Below are 21320 nucleotides of genomic sequence, written 5' to 3'. Positions count from 1 at the left end.
GTTAGTAGTCTTGGTACGTTCAAAGAACAAAGCAGGTGTCCTTTTTACACCTTAGTGTGTCCGTGTCTAAACACAACATGCTGAAGCAGGAATGGGCAGCTTCTCTGTCCATTCTACTCTCCAAGCAGTGACATGTTCCACAGGCTAGCTCTGTTATAAAGTCTCTAAGCAGCTATCAACTGGGAATTACATGCAGAACTTGGATATAAGGTTAAAGTACCCAAATCTCTCTTTCCACTCTTAAACTGTTTATTTTCCATATTAAAGAAACTGGTGAAATGTATCTGAACCCTACCTGTTAATTCCTGAGACGGGATGCAATTGCTTTGTTGGTCAGATGGGGTCTGCTGGTTCCTGAAACTTGGGTTACGACTGACCACATTAGAGGCCACATGGATATTTCTAGTAAGAGGGAGTGATCCCTAACAGCAAGACCAGTGTATCCTAGTCAGGTTGTGAAAGGACAGCAGAGTTTTGCCTTACACTTAAAGGAGGACAGGGTGTATTCCCCAAAAAGAGATTGGAAAACTTCCAAAAATACAGTAATCTCACCATTCTTCTTCATACTGTAGTTTCTTGACATTTGGAAAAGTATAAATATAAGAACTATGAAATAATGCTACCATGCTGCCTATCCCCCACCCCCAACCTTAATTCTTAAGTGTTGGCATGTGATGTGGTGAAGGCTTAATTCCAGTCCATGTGCTCTTACCATGTTAATAATTTCAGCTTTATCTCCAATGTCTTTGGTGTCTGAATTTGTATTGTTAATGTGAAACCACCTCCTTAACTTGAACAACAGGAATTGCTTAGCTATTTCATCTGTTTACTCAGAGTGCATTATCATTTCAAAGCTAGGATCAAGGTGTCTCTCGATATGAGCCAGCATAACTCACATGGGTCCTGCCCTCAGTTTGACAGCATATTTTTCTAGCACCTTTGTAATAGAGTAATTTATATGCACATTTAAAATAAAACTGAAGATTCTGTAAAGCAGTCAATAGGTTGCTGTCTGCTATTTTGCGTGTTTCATATAGCACTGTATTCAGGTTCCTGCTTAAAAAAAGAAAAATCAATTTATAGGGCCATGATGGGAATCACCAAACAAATGTCTTAATTTTTACTTGGAAAACAACTTTATTCTTGCTTTCCCAAGACAAGCCTGCTATCCAGAGTTGTTCATATACAGTGGTGCCTTGGTTTACAACCATAATCTGTTCTGGCAGTCCATTTGTAAACCAAAACAGGTTGTAACCCGAGGCGTGCTTTCGCCAATGGGGCCTCAAAAAAAAAATAAATTGTTCGTAATCCAAAAAAATTGGGTTGTAATCCAAAAAAAGGTTGCAAACCAGGACACACACTTCCGGGTTTGATGTGTTTGTAATCCAAAACGTATGCAAACCAAGACGTATGCAAACCAAGGTACCACTGTAATCTGTAGAAGACTGACCATAGATAGACTTCAGATTTCTATGCACTGGATAGCATATATGAAATTCAAAAACATTAAATACAACCTATTTCTGGACAGCCAGAAGTAGATAATTAGTTGCTAATGAGTACAGAATGCTAATTCTGGAGCATAATGTTACCTGAAAAAGCATAGATATCACCAGGGAGTGTGTTTCCCTTGCCTCCCTTTTTGTCTGTCCATCAGACAGTAGCAGAGATGGGAAGCATAGGCGTTCCTAAGAGACCAGCTGCCTTGCTCTTCCTCAGCTGTCTCCAGGCAGCAGCTATTCCATCTGGCTGCAGCAGTGGAAAGATGGGAAGCAGGGTCCACGCCATCAGTTCTGCTGAGACGCCATCTCCTTTTGGCACCTTCTCATCCCTGAACTGTATACACCAGGGGTCAGCAACCTTTTTCAGCTGTGGGCTGGTCCACTGTCCCTCAGACCTTGTGGGGGGCCGGACTATATTTTGGAAAAAATTAATGAACAAATTCCTATGCCCCACAAATAACCCAGAGATGCATTTCAAATAAAAGGACACATTCTACTCATGTAAAAACGCACTGATTCCTGGACCGTCCACGGGCCAGATTGAGAAGGTGATTGGGCCGGATCTGGCCCCTGGGCCTTAGTTTGCCTACCCATGGTTTACACCCTTGCAGGTCCTTTTAAGCATGTTGTGTGAGTTTGCTCCCCCTCCACCCCACTTACCTTTTGTGTTCCGAGGGCAGGGAAGATATTTTTTATTCATATGTAAGCCACTTTGTCTGCCTGAAGAGCAGAATAAAAATGTTTTTTAAAACTGGGTTCAGTGTGTGTCTCCAAGCTCATTTTTTGTCAGTGTGGGTAATGGTTTTATTTTTATCATGAGTTAAATCCTGGTGAAGATAGAAGGGGAGCTTATCCAAGTGGATGGGGAGAGCATGCATTCTGGTAGCATTTTCCTTGTGTAAACTCCTGTTAATTGCACTTCCTTATTAGCCCTTGTCTTGAACAGCATTGTTCGTACAGGCCAGATCTAGGTCACTGCTTTCTGAAGTAGAAGAGCTGGATAAAATAATTGAAGTGGGTACTGGTGCAGTCAAGGTCACAGATTTCACGAAGTGACCTCTGTAGTACTTTATCAGCCACCAGTGCTCAGATGACTGACAGTCCGTAAAGTCCCCTCTCCTCCTGTGGCACAATCTGCATTGCCTTATCTGATCACAAACTTTATTATCAAATGCAACGAAGAATAAGGTAAAATCCACAGCTCTGTCCAAGCCACCAAATTTTAACATAGATATTAATTCTGATGTAGTCATGCTATAGATAATAGCCTGGATGTTTAGAGATACCGTTAATTGTTGCGGATATATTTGTACAGTCACATAGTACAAGTTTGACGTTGGGTGTACATGCTAAGAGGTTGGGAGGGTGGAAGGCAAACTAATACTCTTCCTCACCTGTTAAGACTGATAATAAATGCAAGATATATAGTGTGCCATTATTTGAGTAACTGTGCATACTAGTTGATAGCATTGAAATGTCTTTTTCTGTACAAAAGTTATGTATATATATATATATTTCTCTTTTTTAATCAGGGAGATTATTACATTCCTTTGGTGTCTTGATCAAATTTCAGGGAAACCTTACGGAATTATATAGCAATATAACCTTTTAGTCAGAATATTTCAGCATACTTAATGGAGCTGATTTGTTCAAATAACTTCCAGAAGAGGGAGCCTCCTTTTATTTAGGCATATAATTGCAGAAGCTCATAAACCTTGCTCCTACTTTTTTTTTTTAAGACAGCAGTACTTCAGCAACATAATGTCAAACTACAAATACCTGTTATCTCTTCAGCACAAGAAAATATTCATTTACCTTATTTATTTAATAAAATTTATATACAACAAGGTGGTGGAGGCATAACAGGTTGTAGGCTTTTCACCAATTTCTGATTGGCTTAATACTATCTTACTTCACTTTAGTACACTACATCCCCTTTTCAGACTACAGTGGTACCTCGGGTTAAGTACTTAATTCGTTCCGGAGGTCCGTACTTAACCTGAAACAGTTCTTAACCTGAAACACCACTTTAGCTAATGGGGCCTTCTGCTGCTACCGCTGCGCCGCCAGAGCACGATTTCTGTTCTTATCCTGAAGCAAAGTTCTTAACCCGAGGTACTATTCCTGGGTTAGCGGAGTCTGTAACCTGAAGCGTATGTAACCTGAAGCGTATGTAACCCGAGGTACCACTGTATTCAATTCATCTTAAAAGCTTTTCTAACTTCTGGGATGTGTGTGATTTATTTTTTGAGTGATACGAAATACAAGAACATAGAAAGTTGCCTTATACCAACTTGGGTGATTGGTCTATCTAGCTCAGTGTTGTCAACACTGGCTGGCAGCTGCTGTCCAGGGTTTTCAGACAGAGTTCTCTCCTAGCCCTACCTGGAGATGCTGTGGATTGAACCTGGGACCACCTGCAAGTTTGGCAGATGCTTTACTACTGAGCTATGGCCCTTCCCTATGTTGTTAAGATGATGTTGGATTAAATACAAGGAAGTTGGAGAATCAGGAGCCAGGAGCTGCAAGATGGGCTGGTCGTTGGGAACAAATGAGCAAATCAGGACTGAAGGGGGGAAACTAGAGGCAGGTTCAAGGAATGCACAAGTATACAGGAATAGACAAGAGCTCAGGAAGGCTTTATTTTATTTTATGCTTGATACAGTAAAGGCCTTTCTACTCTTCCTGCACAGTAAGATCCGCAGTCAGCCTAAGTGGGTAGTGTCAGTCTAGAAGGTTCTTCACTAAGAAGGCTGCCACCTGCAGTTCAGTGCTTCATCATACAGATTCCTGCAAACTCCTGACAGTTGAGTTTGTTTTATGACTTGGCCTGTGCGCCACATTTTTTACTAAATTGCAGCAGAGGCGTTTTGTAGTGCTTTAGTATACAATCTGCTTGTTTTGTAAATTACCTCCTAATTAGTCTTCCCATGCATAAAAATACGACTTCCCTTCTGGGGTTTTCATATATGCTCTTTCCAGCTGACACAGTCTGTCATGATCCTATTAAGACACTCAAAGCAGTGGATTATCTTCCGAGAGTGAGAATATCAGCCCTGCGTGATGATGAGCAGCAATGCTGATGGGCATAATTCGGAGAATTTGGGGTGAGGAATAACTGGAGTTGGAGAGACTGTCCTGTGAGAGTGAAACTGCTGTCCTATCGCAAGTCAATGAATGATTAACACTAAGAATCCAAGTCTTACATTTGGGAAATGTAAACATGATCTGTCAGTTATGCTTGCTTGGCATTTGTTTGCTCCGTGTGTACAGCAGATCATCAGATTTTGCCCAACAGAACATGTGATCGCACTAATCTGCTCTATTTCCAAGGGCTGAAAATGTTGACACACTGAACTTCTTTGGCTTGTCAAAACAACTCTTGAAAAAAAAGAGAGAGGCTTAACCAAAGTCCTAATTAGATGATGACCTGGTTTGGATACCTGCCTTGCCTTGCAGGCATGCTCAGATCCAACCTTTTAACCTGCAGATGACTAATATCCAGCATGCAACAGTGAGTATACACATGGACAAAGGTGAACAGCATTGGGAATTCCATAGGAATTAGCCAGTGCCTCTCATACTTCTGATAAGATTTATTCATCACATCTACTCAAAAGGATTGTGCTCAGTTACTGTGAAGGCATCTTGCAGTTATCCTCTGTTCTTCTGCAGTAAAACAGAAGTAGATATTCTCTACATGACACACTGAGAATGGGATCTCTACCCCTTCCCACTTTCTTCTGCTTTTGAAACTTTTTGTGGTTTCTAAAGTTCTCTTAAGAGAAAGAAATGCCTTCAGCCATGGTAGCTTCCCTTTCTGCAGATTCACACTGATGCTGTTTTAACTCTGATAGATCATGATGATTCTTTTTTGTGTGTGCATGCAGCTGGTTTGATTAAAAAAATTTTTTTTTGCCTGGCTTCCAAGTTGCCAGAATCGCCTATCAGTGGCTCTGCTGCCTCATTTGGGTGTGTAAATGAACTTGCTGGTGTTACCAGCTTTGACATTTTCTTTAGGTTTTGTTTGTTTGTTTGCTTGCTTTTTACGATTCCACTCAGTGACATGTCTAAGCACGTTAAGGGTTTGATATGATGATTGATGTGAATGTGGTCTGTGACTAACCTCTGAGCGCACACACACACACACACACCCCTCCAAAATATAGGACCAGTTTTGTAAGCTGGAAGTGAGCAGTACTCTTTAGTAAACTGAGTAAATGACTGAACTGGCCCTGTGCTGAGAAAACGTTATTGCCCTATACAACAGCTATGTATAGGGCAATAATGTTTCCCCAGGACCATAGCAACCCATCTAGGGTTATAAAAGTAATCCGAATTGTCCCATGCATTTGAAACTAAATTTTATTTCATCTGTTGCTGACTTGTACCTTTTATATTGTATATGATCAAGGCTTGACATTAATTCTGTACTGGGCAACAAATGAAGCGATTGTAGTAGGGCATCATGTGACTGTGGCTTATGGTCCGATTTCTCTCACCACACTCTTATTCAAAGCTTTATTGCTAATACTTGGCATCTTTTGCTGCAGCAGAAAACAGTGAACTCATTGTAAACTGTGGTTAATTGTAGAAAAGTAGAAACAATTTGTTTTCATGATCTTGGTACTAGTACTTGTAGCAGGTACCTGGCAAATGGAACAGTGCTCTGCAGCATCCTGTTGTGCACTTCTGGGGCATTTGTACTGGCAGCCCCCTTCAAGGCCAGGTGAGGGTACAAGCCAAATAATAGACCAGGAGTTATCCAGCATTAAGGACCCAGCATGGCACAAAACAGTACTTCTAATAGCTTTAGATGGCTACTGACCAGTTGGCTGCTAAGGCCTTCTGGGGTTGCTCGCCCTCCAGGCCCCTTAAGGGGGGCCCCTTTTTACATATACTCTACCCAATGCCGCTTCTGCCCAAATTCTGACAATGAAGACAAGATGCCTAACAAACATGTGCTATTCACTTGGAGAAAGGCAAAATTCTCCCAACCTAGAGCCAGTTGCAGTTGAGAGTAAAATTCCTTTCTGACCTTGTAAACCAGTGACCATTAGAAGTCTTAGAGGGAGCCTTTAAACTGAAGGAGGGAGGACTGGGAAAGTTTGCCCTACTTGTGGTGGGGAGGAAAAAGCCTGGGCAGAATGGCAGCCAGCCCTTTTAGATGAAGGGCCACCAGCCTACCCTTCCCCAAGATCTCACTGGGCTGTGCAGAGGGCCCAAGATCTCGTGGGAGGATTACTCTTTCCCTCTAGCCATAGTAGCTGCTGTGTCACTCCACAAATCAGCTGATGGTTCCAACATTCTTGCCAGGCCACAATATGTAGAGCAAGACATGCAGTTGTTCAGTCTATAACTTAGGCACAGAAAATAGGTATTAACTTTTTCTCTTGAGTAGCCTTCAGAAGCTAAGAGGTGTGCCTTGCCCCAGTACAATATTGTAATATGTTTAAAGAGGAAACTATTTGCATGGTCTGAAGGTGTATGAGCTGAAGCTAAGCAGGTCTGGATCTGACCAGTGTCTGAATGGGTGACTGCCAGGGAGCCACATATACACTGCCTTGGAATGAATTGTGGAATAGAAATGTAAAAATGTAAAATAACTCCCTATTTAAAATTAATCTTTGCAGGGTTTTCTTTTTAGACTCTTCTTTTTTTTCTTTTAGAAATCTGAGATCCAAAATTGGTGCTAGCACATTGAATAATTGTTGCAAAATAACTTGGCTTGTCTGTAGCAAATTTGTCATTTGCTCTTAACTTCTGATCATTATCATCGTATTAAGCAGGAATGTTCACAGTACCTGCAGGTGCAAGAGCCTCACGTGCTTTAAAGGTGGAATATGGAGGTGGATGTTGAAACAGACAACTTGTGATTTGTAGTAGGTGTTTGAATGCTTGCTGAGATGCTTTAGACATTACAAGAAACAGGAAGTGGGAGTGAGTTGTGCTTCCTCCTTCGCCCATAATGTATTAGGAAGGGGAGAAGGATAGTCACTGGCTGTTCTCATATCTAGAAGGTGGGTGCATCCTGGGATGGGGTGGGGAATTCATGACCCTGCCCCAATCTTGCATGCTACAGTGGAAACATATCATGGAGAAGCACATGATTCTTTCAGTACCTCTTGGCATGCATGAAGTGCCCGGACTTTGTTGCCAGTTTTTGCTGTTTTATTTCTTATGTATAAACTCGATCTTACAGGACATATTTGTTGAAACAGCAGAGCAGCATAAGAGTTTGTATGTTTGAAGGAAAAAACCTATACAAATGGAAATGAAGTGGTGTAAAATATTTACAGCAGTAAGAAACAAAGACTAAGTCTGCATAATATATGAGAACAACCTAGAAAAATAGAGCACAGTCAAGAAAATGGGTATCCATGGAGCCTTCCAAAGTCAAAACTGCATGATGCTTAAGGCAGAGTGCCTCCATACACAAGTCTTTGTGAAAGTAATATGCTGTACCGAAATACGTTTTTGTGTATGTGCATGTGGACACATTGGCATGACCGCATCAAGCACTTCATTCAAAAGTAGTATTGCTTTTTAAATGCTCTCCCTGCTCTATCAAAAGGCCTCAAGCTAGGTTATCTATCATATGTGTGGGAAAATATTACTCCCTTTACAAAAACAAAATACAAAATCCACAGTTGTTCCTTCAACAGCAATGTGATAGTAGGCTGGGCTGAGACTTTTCTTAGAGCTATTGATGCTGTGACTTGATGACCATGGTCATTTGAGAGTGGGAGGTCCAAATTAAAATCTCCACTCTGCTCAGCTCATTGGGTGGGCCTTTGATAGGATACTATTGCTTTGGTGGTTTGGATTCCTGCTTGTGTGCGACCCACGCATCAGTGGGATTCAGTATGATAAACGTATGTCCAAGGTTGCCCCCTGATTTTGATACAGCTTTGTTAAATACATGCTTGTACATGTATAGTAAGCTATAACCACAAACGAATTATGCTTTACTGCCGAGGGAGCAGTGTGATAGTGCACACTGCTCAAATCATGCCCAATCCCCACTGCCCTTTGCCAGCAGATTACAGTCCTGGCTTAATGTTACATTACAAACCTTGGCTTTCTTTTGTGAATTGTTTGGAGGGAAACAAACCACAGGTTTGCAGATAATGCTTAGTTAGCACTGTGGTTTGTTTCTTTCCTGGTTGGCAAAGGGGAGAGTGGGGGAATGAGAGATTTCAACAGCATGCATCAGCATGCTCCATGTTCAGTGTAAGCCATAGTTTGCATCTACGACTTACCGTGATGCCCAAACCAGGCCTTAATAGTTCTTGGATACAGAGCCAATAAGCAGAATCTTTTGTACTTTATTCAGTCACTATAAAGCTTTCTTCTAATTGGCTGTCTGAGTACTGCTATTGGCGCTCTTGCATTAAAAACTATCTATTTAAAACTGTTGGCTTTCAACCAAGATATCTTTTCCTTTTAATTTTTGTTAAAAAAATAAGGTTGCATTTGATGGGAGTTGAAATATAGCTGCTTACATGATAGACTCATAGAATTGTAGAGTTGGAACGGACTACAGGGGGCATCTAGTCCAATTCCTTGCAATACAGGTATCATCCATCCCATTTGAAACCAGGTTCCCCATCCCATTTGAAACCATACCAGACCCTGCTTAGCTTTGCAAATGTGCTAGCAGTTTTATTGCAATGAGCCTTTGTTATTCACATTTGGTAAGAGCATAACTAGAGCCAAGCTTGTTACTTTTTAAAAATTAAATATCACTGTGAGGTATTGGTCAAATTAGAAGCTCTCTTGGAAGCTAGTAAGGGTAACAAAACTAGATAGTGCCCCTGCATACTGTTGACACTGACTTGGATTTCTGAGTGTAGTTTGTTGTCTGACCTAGTTTTGCTATCATGCATGCCATGTGCTCATTAAGTGACGGAGAATTCTGGGAAAGTCTGAAGAGGAATTTAAGGTTTGTTGTCACCTGCTTCCTAGATTAATCCAACTTTTAACCACAAATTACACCTCCCTCCACACTCCCATCACAGTGTTTACACCTATGGTCATTGCTTAGCCTTCAGTCATGTGCCTTCATCTGTGTGCAGTGGTGTAGACGGAGTTCGTTCCATTTTTGGCCAAGTGGTAAGCAAATGGGGCTCAATGAGATAAGCAGCTTAGAAGGCCTGCTGATTCGTGGGAAACTAAACAGACCCCCTGCCATAAACTGAAAATCTTTCCTTGGCTTTGTCCTCACCGGTATTTGCAGAAATTTTGGGAAGGGAACTAGATGGGATTCCATGGACAGGGTTTGCTCCTTTCATGTTATTTAGAAGCAACGTGAATGTAATTGGCTTCTGTATGTTGAGGATTTCTCATCCCAGTTGATCTTCTCTGCCTCTGGGTGGATGTTGGGGAACCTAGAGAAACAAGCTTTGCTTGTAGGTGAAACAAATAGCTGGAATGGCTGGCAGGTTTGGGCCTGTCATCCCTGTGCTTATGCCAAACTTGTTTCTGGCAGTTGTTTAGCAATACTACAGCTGATAAGATCTTGATAAGGTTGGCTGGCTAACGTTAATGTTGATATTTTCAGTACACGTTATAGATTGATGCTATATGAGGAGGTTGCTGCTATAAAAGGAGCTGAATTCTTTGTGTCTGTCTACACTGTGAAAGATGCATGGTGGATACCTATGAATGTAGTGATATTTTCAGGAAAGGGAGTCAGGGAAGTTACGACAATAATGGTGACAAGAGGAGAAGTTGTAGATTTATTCAAGGTTCAATTAGTACCCACCCAAGAGTTCAGAAATGTCACATTTTGATTCCATAAAAATTCATAATTTGTCCCTAAGATTGGCCTCTTCGTCTGAGGATTGGAGTGGCCAAATATAACACTATTTTTTTAAAAAAAAAGAATCCAGAAGAAATCTGGGAAATTAAATGTAAAATATAGCCTGAGTTGAAAGATTGTACACTGAATATTGCAGGCTTTTAAAATTAGAGCAGAACTTAAAAAAAAAAAAACCGTTCAAAAGCACTCCAACCATGCCTGATAATAGTAAACAGTATGTAAAGCATATCAGTGAGAAGATTCTAATTTCCACTCCCCCCCCCCTTTTTTTATTTACTGGTAGGTGATCAGAATATGCTGTGTACCTTCTTAGCAGAAATTGTCATTAACAATGCACTGGGAGATAATGAACTTAATCTCGAATATAGTTAATTAAAAATCTGATGAAGTGGAAGGGAGAATAATGCATAACTTGATTAAATTACTCTTGAACCTTCAAGCCATGATATTCCTGACAATGAAGGAAAAGAGTTTTGGGTGTGGACTACTTCTGGATCTTTTCCCTAGTGAACTACCAACTTGTATTTCGGTGCTAAGGCGGGTTGTGTCAAATTCTTAGTTTTAATGCCATTTACTGATTTGTTATAAATACATCATTGTTGATTTAGGCTATCTCTTTGCCTTCAAGATTAGAGAGAAAGAAACTACTCCTTTGTCCTCTTCCTCTTTTTAGCAAGATGATGATGAAAGGGACCCATCCAGATGGACTTAGTTCCTCTTTAAGGGATGCGGTTACTTGTGGCTTTTATCTCAGACTTCAGTCATTGCTACTTAGTGATATGCAAAGCATTCACTTTATTGCTTCAGCTTCAAGTTTTAAAGGGCCAACAAAGGTTTGGTGGTTGATTAAAATTGGCTGGCGGGTGACTAAAAATGATGAGGCTGTTAGTTAATCACATGCATATGGGTTGTGTCTTTTAAAAAAAGTATTGCCGCAATGTGCAACGACAAAATAAAATGAAGATGGCCCTTCTAACAATGAGCGGAATCCGAAATTTAGTAAACAGCTTTCAATATTTCCACTTTCCAGAAGAAAGTGATTATTGCATGGCTCTTCTTTTCCCTGGTCTGTAAAACATACATATTATGAAAGACACGCACACACGCACTAACCCTGTCAATGTATTACTCATGTGTAGGGCATAAGTGTATAAAGTCAGGCCGTGCTTTTAGCCCTGCCTGGGACATTGCTTCCTTCTCATTTTTTAAGAAGAGTGTTCAGCATGTGAACACCTGCCTTTGAGTAGGGGCTTTGGAGGACCAGGGCACCTGACCATGTGGTATCCCAATTGTGTGGAGCCCTTACTTGCAAGCAGGTGCTTGTGTGCTGGGCTTGCTTCTCACACAGCCACACACAGTGAAAGGATGACACAACAGGGGTGGCTCTAAAAGTTCCTTACTCTACACACTTATGGCCACATGTGAGTAACATGTGACTAAGGCTCGAGTGCTTAGGTATTGCGCTTTTCCTTACTGAGCACCAGAGCAAATACTGGCAAACCTTTTTTTCTGAAAAAGAAAATGGTTAAAAAACAACAACGAGCACACACTCTCCTCTTCAATGCTCCAACACTGTTTGACTGCAGCAATTTACAACTATAGCTAGAAGGTTTTCAGAGTGAACTTTGCAATCAATTAACGTGAATTTGCTTCACATCTTGGAAAGCGCTTCCCATGAGGATCATAATATCAGGCTAATTTAGTTCAATATAAAATGGTTGTGGGTAGCTTTTCTATAAAACATGGAGACTATTTTAAAACTTTTCTAAATTAAAGGTTGCCAGATAGCTTTAAAGCTAACTTTAGTTAGCCTTACTGTGTGTCTTGGATGCGATTTAAAGCAAAGGCAGGAAATCAAGGCAGAGTGAATGCTTAGCCTTTGTAATAAAAAGAAATTGGAGCACCACATAGGGACTTGCTTTAGTAGTGCTGACAATATCCCAGGAATATAACATGGAAAAAACATTATGTCCAGGAATTGAGCTAAAAGTTAAGATTACTGTAAATGAAGCAGCACGGTGATAAAAAATATACAGTGACCCATAAATACTGTTTAGGAGAGAATATGTGTTAACCACTGAATTATGGTGTATAAATGCTTTAGGACAGTATTTTCCAGACTTCTAGTCCTGGGATACAGTCCCTCCCCCTCCCCCATTAAAGTTAGGAGGCTCAATCCACTGTACTCTCATAGAAAAATGTGTATCTGCTTTCCTAGATCAATAGACAAGCATCTTCCTTAGAAATACTGTACAGGTTAGCATAATGAAGACTCAGGGTTGAGGCAGGATTGCTGGGCAAGGTGAGGATTCAGCCTGTTCGTTGCAACATGAGCTGTGCTGCTCCCTTAGTCATTGGCCATAGATCATAGGAGCATGCTGGCCTATCTAGTCCAGCATCCTGTTCTCACAGTGGTCAACCAGATATCTGAAGGAAACCTGGGAAGCAGGACCTGAGCTATCCATCAACCCCCATTGTCTCACCTAATATTTAACTGGTTCTTAACTACAGTTTGGGCAATATAGTGGTTTAATTTTCTGAGGTACACATCATCCTCTCTTTCAGTACACAGAGTAGGGCTCAATACTTTAGGGGATACTCAAGGTAAGGTTGGTGGATTCTATCCCAGACAAGAGGACTGTGGTGAATTTACCTCTTTCTGTATGTGGAGAACCATATTTGAGTTACCACTGCTGATTTTCCAGGTGTCTGGCGGGATTCCTGTTTTGCTCCCACTGCCAACCACTCTTGCATTTCAACACCTCCTAACCACTGCCACAAGGCATTGAGACTATGCTGCTTAGCAAACAGCATAACAAATGGTTATTTCTTATTCACTGTAAAGGTAAAATAATGTAAATACTATATTCAGTTGGTAGCTGTTTAAGGTTTATGCAGCTAGGTAACATTTAACTTTCAGCCGCCAGTGGATACTACGAGATCCCAAGCCTGACTTTCAACATTCCATAAATATTTGAAACTTGGGATTGCTGTGATATTTGTAGCCCTTCCTGTATTCTCTGACTTGGCTGAATAGGCAGGGTGCACTAGTAGGGTTTGCCCTTATATATGAAGAGATTAAATTTAATATTTATGTCCTGCTTTTCTGTTAAAATAATACGCAAAGTTGCTTATAATGGAGAACAAAACACAACGTAGCAAAATGAAACATCAAATCACTAAAGTTGCATATATAATATAAAAACAATGTTGGGAATCAGAATTTCTCCTGGTTGCTGTTCCTTTTGCTGTTTCCAGCAGAGCAGAGTCTCTGGGGTTCTGACTTGATTCCACTAAAGGATCACTCCAAAGGGTTGCTTTTCCTTTGGCAGTCACTTTCCAGGCAGCAGTTCCTCCTACTGGTGGTGTCCTTCATGCTATTTTGGATTTCACTTTTTGGCTGTGGGTTAAATCATCCTTTGTGACCTCATAATTTTAAATTATGTTAAAATAAACCATTTTAATATTGCTGAGAATTAAAATCATTAATACATGGTGATTTGTGCTCCAAGACCTGCTGTCACCATCTTCAAAAGTGCATGGTGAGCTTCCCTAAATACACAGAAAATTATGGGAGAGCAACAGCCCATGAGACTTCTGCTTGTTTGGTTCTCTTTCAGTCAGACAGCATTGGTGGTGCAGTGGGGGTGGAACTTTTCATGCTGAGAACTAGTGGTGGAATTTAGGAAGACAAAAACATTTAGAAACTATGGCAAAGGACCTCATGCATCTGGTGGCCACCATTCTGAGGCTTGATAGAATGAGACATTTTTCCTTAGAGGATCTGAAGTGGCGCCAGCTAAACCTGGGAGGTGTCTTTCCTTGAAACAGCTGAACCCATGTGACTTTCTACTTTTAGACATTGGCAGACTGTCTAGCACCAGCCTACAACTCCCAGCATCCCTAACCATTGGCTATGCTGGTTGGGGCTGATGGGAGTTGGAATCCAACAGCATTTGGAGAGTACCAAGTTGGCCACCACTGCTCAAGGTGCTCTGTATGGACTAATGAGTTCCTGCACAACTAGAGCAGTGCAGGGGAAATGGCAAAATGCTTAAGATCCGTTGGGAAACTTCCTTACTATGCCTGCTCAGACCATTGGTCCATCTAGCCCAGTATCTTCTGCTTTCAGGAAGCAACTCTCCAGGGTCTCTCCCCTTCCACTACCTGATCCTGTTAACTGGGAGTGCCATGGATTGCCTACTAGGTTTTGTTCAACCATAACATAGAGAGGTCCCTGCACCCAAAGAATTAGCCTCAAAAATAAAAGGAAATAGATGGCCTAAAACATATGTGCTGTAAGAAATGCAAGGTAAATTACCATAGTATTGCAGAATATAAGCACTAGCTTGCAGCGCACGGCTGTGCAAAGTGCCGAGCAAGAGAAATGATCTTTTCAGAAGGGTTGCTGACTTGCTTGCAAAGCTTTGCTTACTGTATTATAAACACTGTGTTAAGAAGAAGAATAGCAGCTCATCATTTTGAAAGAAAGAGGTGATGGAGAAAGGCCAAAGCAACAGTTTCTACAGAGGTTCTGTCGTTGCTCCTGATAATACTAACTCAAAGCCTTAGGAAAAAAGAAGTTTCAATCCAATCCTTTTGGAAGTACCTATGCACAGAAGGCTCTCCAGCAGGCACAAACAAATCCCTGTTCCTCTTTCCCTCTTTTTCCACAGTGTGTGCATATGAGTGGTCAACGCAGCAGGCTATTGTGAGGATAAACCTGTTTGCACCTTCCATAAGCCTCTCCAGCTTTTCTTCATTTGGGTAGTTAAGGAGTCCTAGGCAAATGGGCTGCGCAGGAGCTCATGAGGAATCGTAACAGTGTGACATGCTGAATGCAGTTGTGTGTACCCCACAGAGCAGAGCAGGGTGGGAAGAGATACTTGTTACGGCCACTCATAATTTGTCCGTGCAGAAGCACTGTTCTGAAATAGGACGAAATTGAGACTTACCGAAACCATGGTTGTTAGATGCACACTGATGTTCTTGTCACACTGAATGGCTTGATGGAGACTGAAAGCTTTCCATCACGTAATACAACATCCAGTTTATGTTTTGGTAGCAAATGTGTCGTGTGTGCGTATCCCCTTCATTTTTGTAAAGTATTGCAATCATATAAGACCATTTGCCTCTCCTTCTCTCAACTTCAAATCCAAGCACAATATCAAGCATTTTTGTGATTTTGAAATTAGAATCCATTATAGTAATGGGGCAGCAATCTTGTGCATTTTCTTTTGCATTGCTGAATAAAGTATAGTTAATATTATGAGCTGGGAGAGTGATGGATTAGAATTCTCTGGTGAGTACAGATAAAATAATAGGGGGCTGCGGAGACTCTAGGAAGAGGGGAGGTTGTTTGGTGGAGCTCATGTTCTGTAATGAATGAAGAACCATCTTGCACAAGTAATCTGCAGGCACCAATTTGATGCCCTCCAGATGTTGCTGGACTTTATCTTCCATCATTCTTGGCCAGTGATCGTGCTTGCTGTTGCTGATGGGAGTTGGGGGAGTCCAACAACATTTGGAAGGCATCACATTGACCGTAGTGAGGTAAGAAATGTCTAGCAATATTACCAGTGTAGGGAGAGAGATTTTATACTTTGACTGCTCTGTTTCAGTGCAATTATTTGGCAATGCCTTTTATCCACTTCTTAATTCTTTTTTTAAAAGTTGATTTTAATTAAAGTTTTATATTTATGAATGTACAACATAAAAAAATCTGACCAAGCAGAATAAAGTACCATTCATGAGAATGTCAAGTATAGAATTACCAAATAGCACCTTATAACCCCCTTCTACTTCATGACTTGACTCACTAGAGGTTGCAACAGGATCCCATCCTTTTTTATATAGGATATGAAAGCCCCCAGATAAGCTGAAATTTATCTCTTCTGAGATAAATTTATCTCTCACAACATGGCTTTGATAAGCAAGTCTCTTCAGTAAGGCCATGCTCTAAAAAATTTCCAAGCCAATCTTTGATAGAAAATCCACATTTTCCAATTACCAGCAACTGCTAAATGAGTTGCAGTGAGGTAATGTGACCAACTCCCAATGAATCAACTTTTGCTTCTAAGAAGATAGGATCTTTAGAAGCACCAAGGATTGATCAGGCAGAATAATTTGCCCTGTGACAGATTAAATACTGCGTTCCAAAATAGAAGTCCTCTTTGTTCCTCCTGGGCAGCATTGCTAAAAAAACATTATGGTACTGTTGGACAATGTTGCTAAAAGATGAGATTATGGGTATAATTGAAGCAGTTGCAATATGTGACATGAGGATTATCTCATTGGGATGCTCAGCCACAAAAAAATATATATTTTCATTAAAAAGTAGTGAATAAATTGAGTAATAAATATTCAGCAGAAATATACATGTCACATCAGACCTTTAAAAAAGTTCTGTTAATCATCTGAGCTTGACAGAAACAATTCCCTAAAAATACTTAAAAATACTGAGGAGCTTCACTTTTGTGATCTTCTGTTCTGGGCAGGAATTTTATTTATGCCTTAGGCTCAGACAGCTTTACAGATGTAGGGTATCAATGCAAAGGAGAATCACGTACTAGAATAAACAGCCTGGTGGAAAGGGAACAGGAATTTATTTTGTCATAGTGCAGAGTGAGCATCCTTCATAAACACTGTTGTCTATCCAAATAAATTGTGCAAAAAAGGATGCCTCAAGAATGCATTGTGCATAATACATCTGGGTGTGGGTGGGTGTTGGACGAATAATCCTATATTAACCCAAATCCTCTAACAGGTTGGATGTTACAAATGGTTAGTGAAACACAAGTTCTTGACCTTTGAAACACTTAACCATGAGTTAATGTCTGATGTGACTAGACTGTACTTTGCCCTATTAAGTTGTAACCTTACATGTACTTCTAAAACAGTACAGCCAATTCAGTACAGAATGAGAAGGTGAGGGAAACCATTGCGATTGCCACCTTCTGAAGAGAGCCTATAAAGATTGTTCCCCGCTTTTAATGTGATGTTTCCCGAGGATGTGTATTTTGGCAACAGCATAGCTTGTTTGGGAACTCAGAAGATTTTGGTTTTGTGTGAAATAACTTTGGGGGTAATTTTGAAGACACAAAGGGTAGGAAGGGGAAAGTCAAGCAGCACCTTCACTTGTTGCTGTTCCTGCTGTCTTGCAAGAAACTATACAACTGATCAGCAAGTGTATCCTGAGCATCAGTTAATTGTTGTTAAATTAAACATATTGCTCAGATACTGCTTGATGAAATCCTGAGAATCTCAATTTTCACAGTTTGAAGGGTCAGTATGCTTACAACCCTTAAAGTAAGAAAAATACTGGGTGAGCTGATAGTAACAAATGCTAAGGACATTTTGAAAACCGCGCTCTAGGAGAGTGGGAAAGAAGCAATAGGTTGTCACTGAAGAAGGTATATCTGCCATCCTTTCTATTGCAGCTTTGCAAAAGTAAATTAAAGGGACACCTGACCATTAGGTCCAGTCGCGGATGACTCTGGGGTTGCGGCACTCATCTTGCTTTACTGGCCGAGGGAGCCAGTGTACATCTTCCAGGTCATGTGGCCAGCATGACTAAGCCGCTTCTGGAGAACCATAGCAGCTCACGGAAACACCGTTTACCTTCCCGCCGGAGCGGTGCCTATTTATCTAGCACTTTGACGTGCTTTCGAACTGCTAGGTTGACAGGAGCAGGGACTGAGCAATGGGAGCTCAACCCGTTTGCAAAAGTAGCTGGTTATAAGTAAAACAGAGCAGAAGCATTTTATTTGGGAATTCCGCTTTACATAGGATACACAATTTGCTGAAAACTACTGTGTTCAGTTATTCAGAAGTGTTTGTCCCCCAAGGTCCGTAGCTTATTCCCACAATGTGCTTTGTATCCCTCAGGCTTCTTAACCTGTAGTTTGTAAGGATTTGAATCTTGTCCTAAGGTGGCACTAACTTGACCTATATCTGTCTCTTCCTAGGTGTTACATGCTTGTGAAAACCTGATAGCATATTTCAGCTGAACCCCAGCCTAAGAGCATGCCATTAGGATATTCTTCTTTTACTACTTGGAACATGGGGGAAAAGGACGATGAGAAATATAGCCAAGCTGGCCAAATATTTGAAAACTTTGTCCAAGCCTCAACATGCAAAGGTACAATCCAGGCCTTTAATATCCTCACTCGTCAACTTGAACTAGATCCTTTGGACAACAGGAACTTTTATACAAAACTTAAATCAAAGGTGACCAGTTGGAAGGCCAAAGCCTTGTGGAACAAGCTAGATAAAAGAGCAAGCCATAAGGAATATAAGCGTGGGAAATCTTGTGTGAACACCAAGGTAAGATCATAGACTTTAATTCTGATGCTATGTTTTGAAAGTTGGATCCTTGCTTTTTCCATGTCAATGCTGTGCTGTTCAAGTTTCAAATTGTGCCTGGTAGCCACAATTTGGAAGTGTGCAACTGTCACTGGATCTGTTGACTGCTTTAATTACTCCCCCCCTGTGATGACCAGCATATAGTTCATGCTTTTTATGGTCTATTTTTGGATCACTTCCCTCATCTTCGTATGTTTTTGGAATGTTCATTGGCTTATCTCCCCTTGCAGGTAGTCATATCAGAAGTCCCCACTGCCAGTTCATATCCATAGTCTGCCATAATCTACAGGTTGTGTGCATTTGTCTTTCATCATCGGATATTTATATTTTTATATGTGTGTTTCTAATTAATCTTTACAGTGGTGAAGCAAAATGCAACCACAAGAATGTGACAATTTAACACTTAAGTTTGTGATGAATTAAAATCGAATGTGCCTGTCTATGGTTGCCTCATCTATTCCTCTTTCGAAGAGGCTTATCTGCATGTGTTACTTCATTCAAATCAAAGCCAGGAGAGGAAGGAGTGTGGGAAACTCATCTGGCTGATAACCCACAGCATCCCTGCAGTTTCTGCTAGTTGGCCTAACAGGAAGTTGTCAGTGGGTTTGTATCACAGCCTAAAGGAAGCATCTTGTCAAAAGGCTGAGCCTCTGGGGGATTGGGTAGGCCTTTCAGTCTATTAAGCTTTATATTTCATTCAGCATCCTTCTGTAATTTGCAGGACTTTGTTTATTATTGTATTTGTATAATATATGTCCTCGAGCTCTGAGCAGTGAATATGGGATTGTCCCATTTCCCCCTGAGGAATGGCTCTTCATGATACTAGGGGGCAGGGGTGGAGAATGAGAGCAGTGGACAGAATATGAATAAATGAAACAAGCACAATGTTGGCTAATATATTAGCTGTATCTGTCACTTAAACTAGCCCATAAATGACCCAGATTTGTTTTTACTGCTTATCGGTGTAAGCAGCCTGAATATATGAAAATGCTTAATCTGGGGAATGCAAATGAAAACACTGGCTATGGACTGCAGGCTTACTGTGGCTATCTAGCAAGCATTCCTTGCTTATGATTCATAGTCTGCTGTGAAAATATATCTATGGCACATGAATGATAGGAAGCGCATCCAGACAAGAGCAACTCCCCAGTGATTACTTTGACGTCATGCTGTTTTTGGGAGGTTAAACGTACCAGCCTGTGAACTAGCACCTTAATAGATCCATCATGGTAAAATGACTTGCCAGTATAGGAGTAATTGCAGGGAAGCTGGTGGGCTTTCAGAAATGGGATGGAATGTATTTGCATATTAACAGGGAATGAGTCTCACTGTGGGTTCAAGAGTCAGTGACTCTGGCCCAGTGTGGAAAAGCCCAGTTCAAATCCTTGCAGTGCCATGAAGATCTGTGTGGTCTTCTGCAAAGTCAAGTCTCAGTCTAACCTACCTTTTGATACTATGATACTATCCAATGTATGTTAAGCATCTTCCAAGTATTAACATTAGGGCAATAAAATTATACTATAAAAATTACGCTTCAGGCTTTGTGCTAGAGAGAAAACATAAAGAGAAGCTCAAAGGTGCATGTTTGTGTCAATACAGAGGAAAAAGTAGAAATGGAAACAGAGCGCTCACTTGTATTAACTACTGAGGCTTTTTTCCTGGCATTGCAAGCCGAAGCAGCAATGATAGCTTTAAGCCTCACATCTGAAAAGTCTCTTGAAAACTGATAACTTGTCAGACAAAATGTAAAGTTTTTAGCTGTCTGTCCAAGCAATGCCAAAACCAGGAGGAGTTCTCAGGAACATAGAAAGCTGCGTTAAACTGAGTCAAACCCCCTTGGTCCTTCTAGCTCATAGAATCATAGAATTGTAGAGTTGGAAGGGACCCCAAGGGTCATCTAGTCCAACCCCCTGCAATGCAGAAATATGCAGACCTGTGACATTGTCATGATCATCACCACACTCTAACCAGCTGAGCTAACTGCTCAGTATTGTCTACCCTGACTTGCAGTGGTTTTCCAGGGTTTCACACTGGGGACATTCTCAGCCCTACGTAGAATTGAAGCTGGGTTTTCTGCATTGAATGTAAATGCTCTTCTCACTTAGCTCACTTAGCCTTACAGTTTGTGGATGGTTTAGTTGATAGCTTCCTGAAGGTTTCATAGTTTACTAACTTGACAATGGGTCATCTACAGGGGTCAGCAACCTTTTTCAGCCGTGGGCCGGTCCACCATCCCTCATACCATGTGGTGGGCCGGACTATATTTTGAAAAATAATAATGAACCAATTCCTATGCCCCACAAATAATCCAGAGATGCATTTTAAATAAAAGGACACATTCTACTCATGTAAAAACACGTTGATTCCCAGACCATTCGCAGACCAGATTGAGAAGGTAATTGGGCTGCATCCGGCCCCCGGGCCTTAGGTTGCCTACCCCTGGGTCATCACATTTGTGCAGTAGACTTCCATTTGCCTAAAGAGACTTGCCCTTCCTTTCCTCTTCATGCAGCCTGCATGAGCCTGCTTAGCTTCAGCAAGTTGATGGCCTCATGTGTCTTCATATCATACTCAGGCCCATTACATTTCTTGATTCAGGAAGACTATGTGTAGGGTACAGGGGAGGTAGG

The 21320-nt window shown here is 41.1% G+C and overlaps 1 protein-coding gene across 14 annotated transcripts in view; it reads left to right on the top strand.

Annotated features, from left to right (window-relative positions):
* The window catches only part of MICAL2 (microtubule associated monooxygenase, calponin and LIM domain containing 2), a 145767-nt gene that overhangs the window by 12368 nt on the left and 112079 nt on the right, over positions 1-21320 (top strand). For all 14 annotated transcript variants that reach the window (XR_013988069.1, XR_013988070.1, XR_013988071.1 and 11 more), the window contains exon 2: positions 18294-18651. Coding sequence is in view for 11 of the 14 variants with exons in the window: in XM_081011801.1 (XP_080867927.1) it covers positions 18352-18651 (300 nt within the window). In the remaining 3 variants the exon portion in view is untranslated. The remainder of the gene's footprint in view (positions 1-18293; positions 18652-21320) is intronic.

The sequence above is a fragment of the Podarcis pityusensis genome (genome assembly GCF_964106645.2).
Source record: "Podarcis pityusensis genome assembly, chromosome: 1".
NCBI classification, from domain to species: domain Eukaryota; kingdom Metazoa; phylum Chordata; class Lepidosauria; order Squamata; family Lacertidae; genus Podarcis; species Podarcis pityusensis.
Note: the sequence above shows the minus strand (reverse complement) of the source record. Positions and strands in the feature narration are given on the sequence as shown.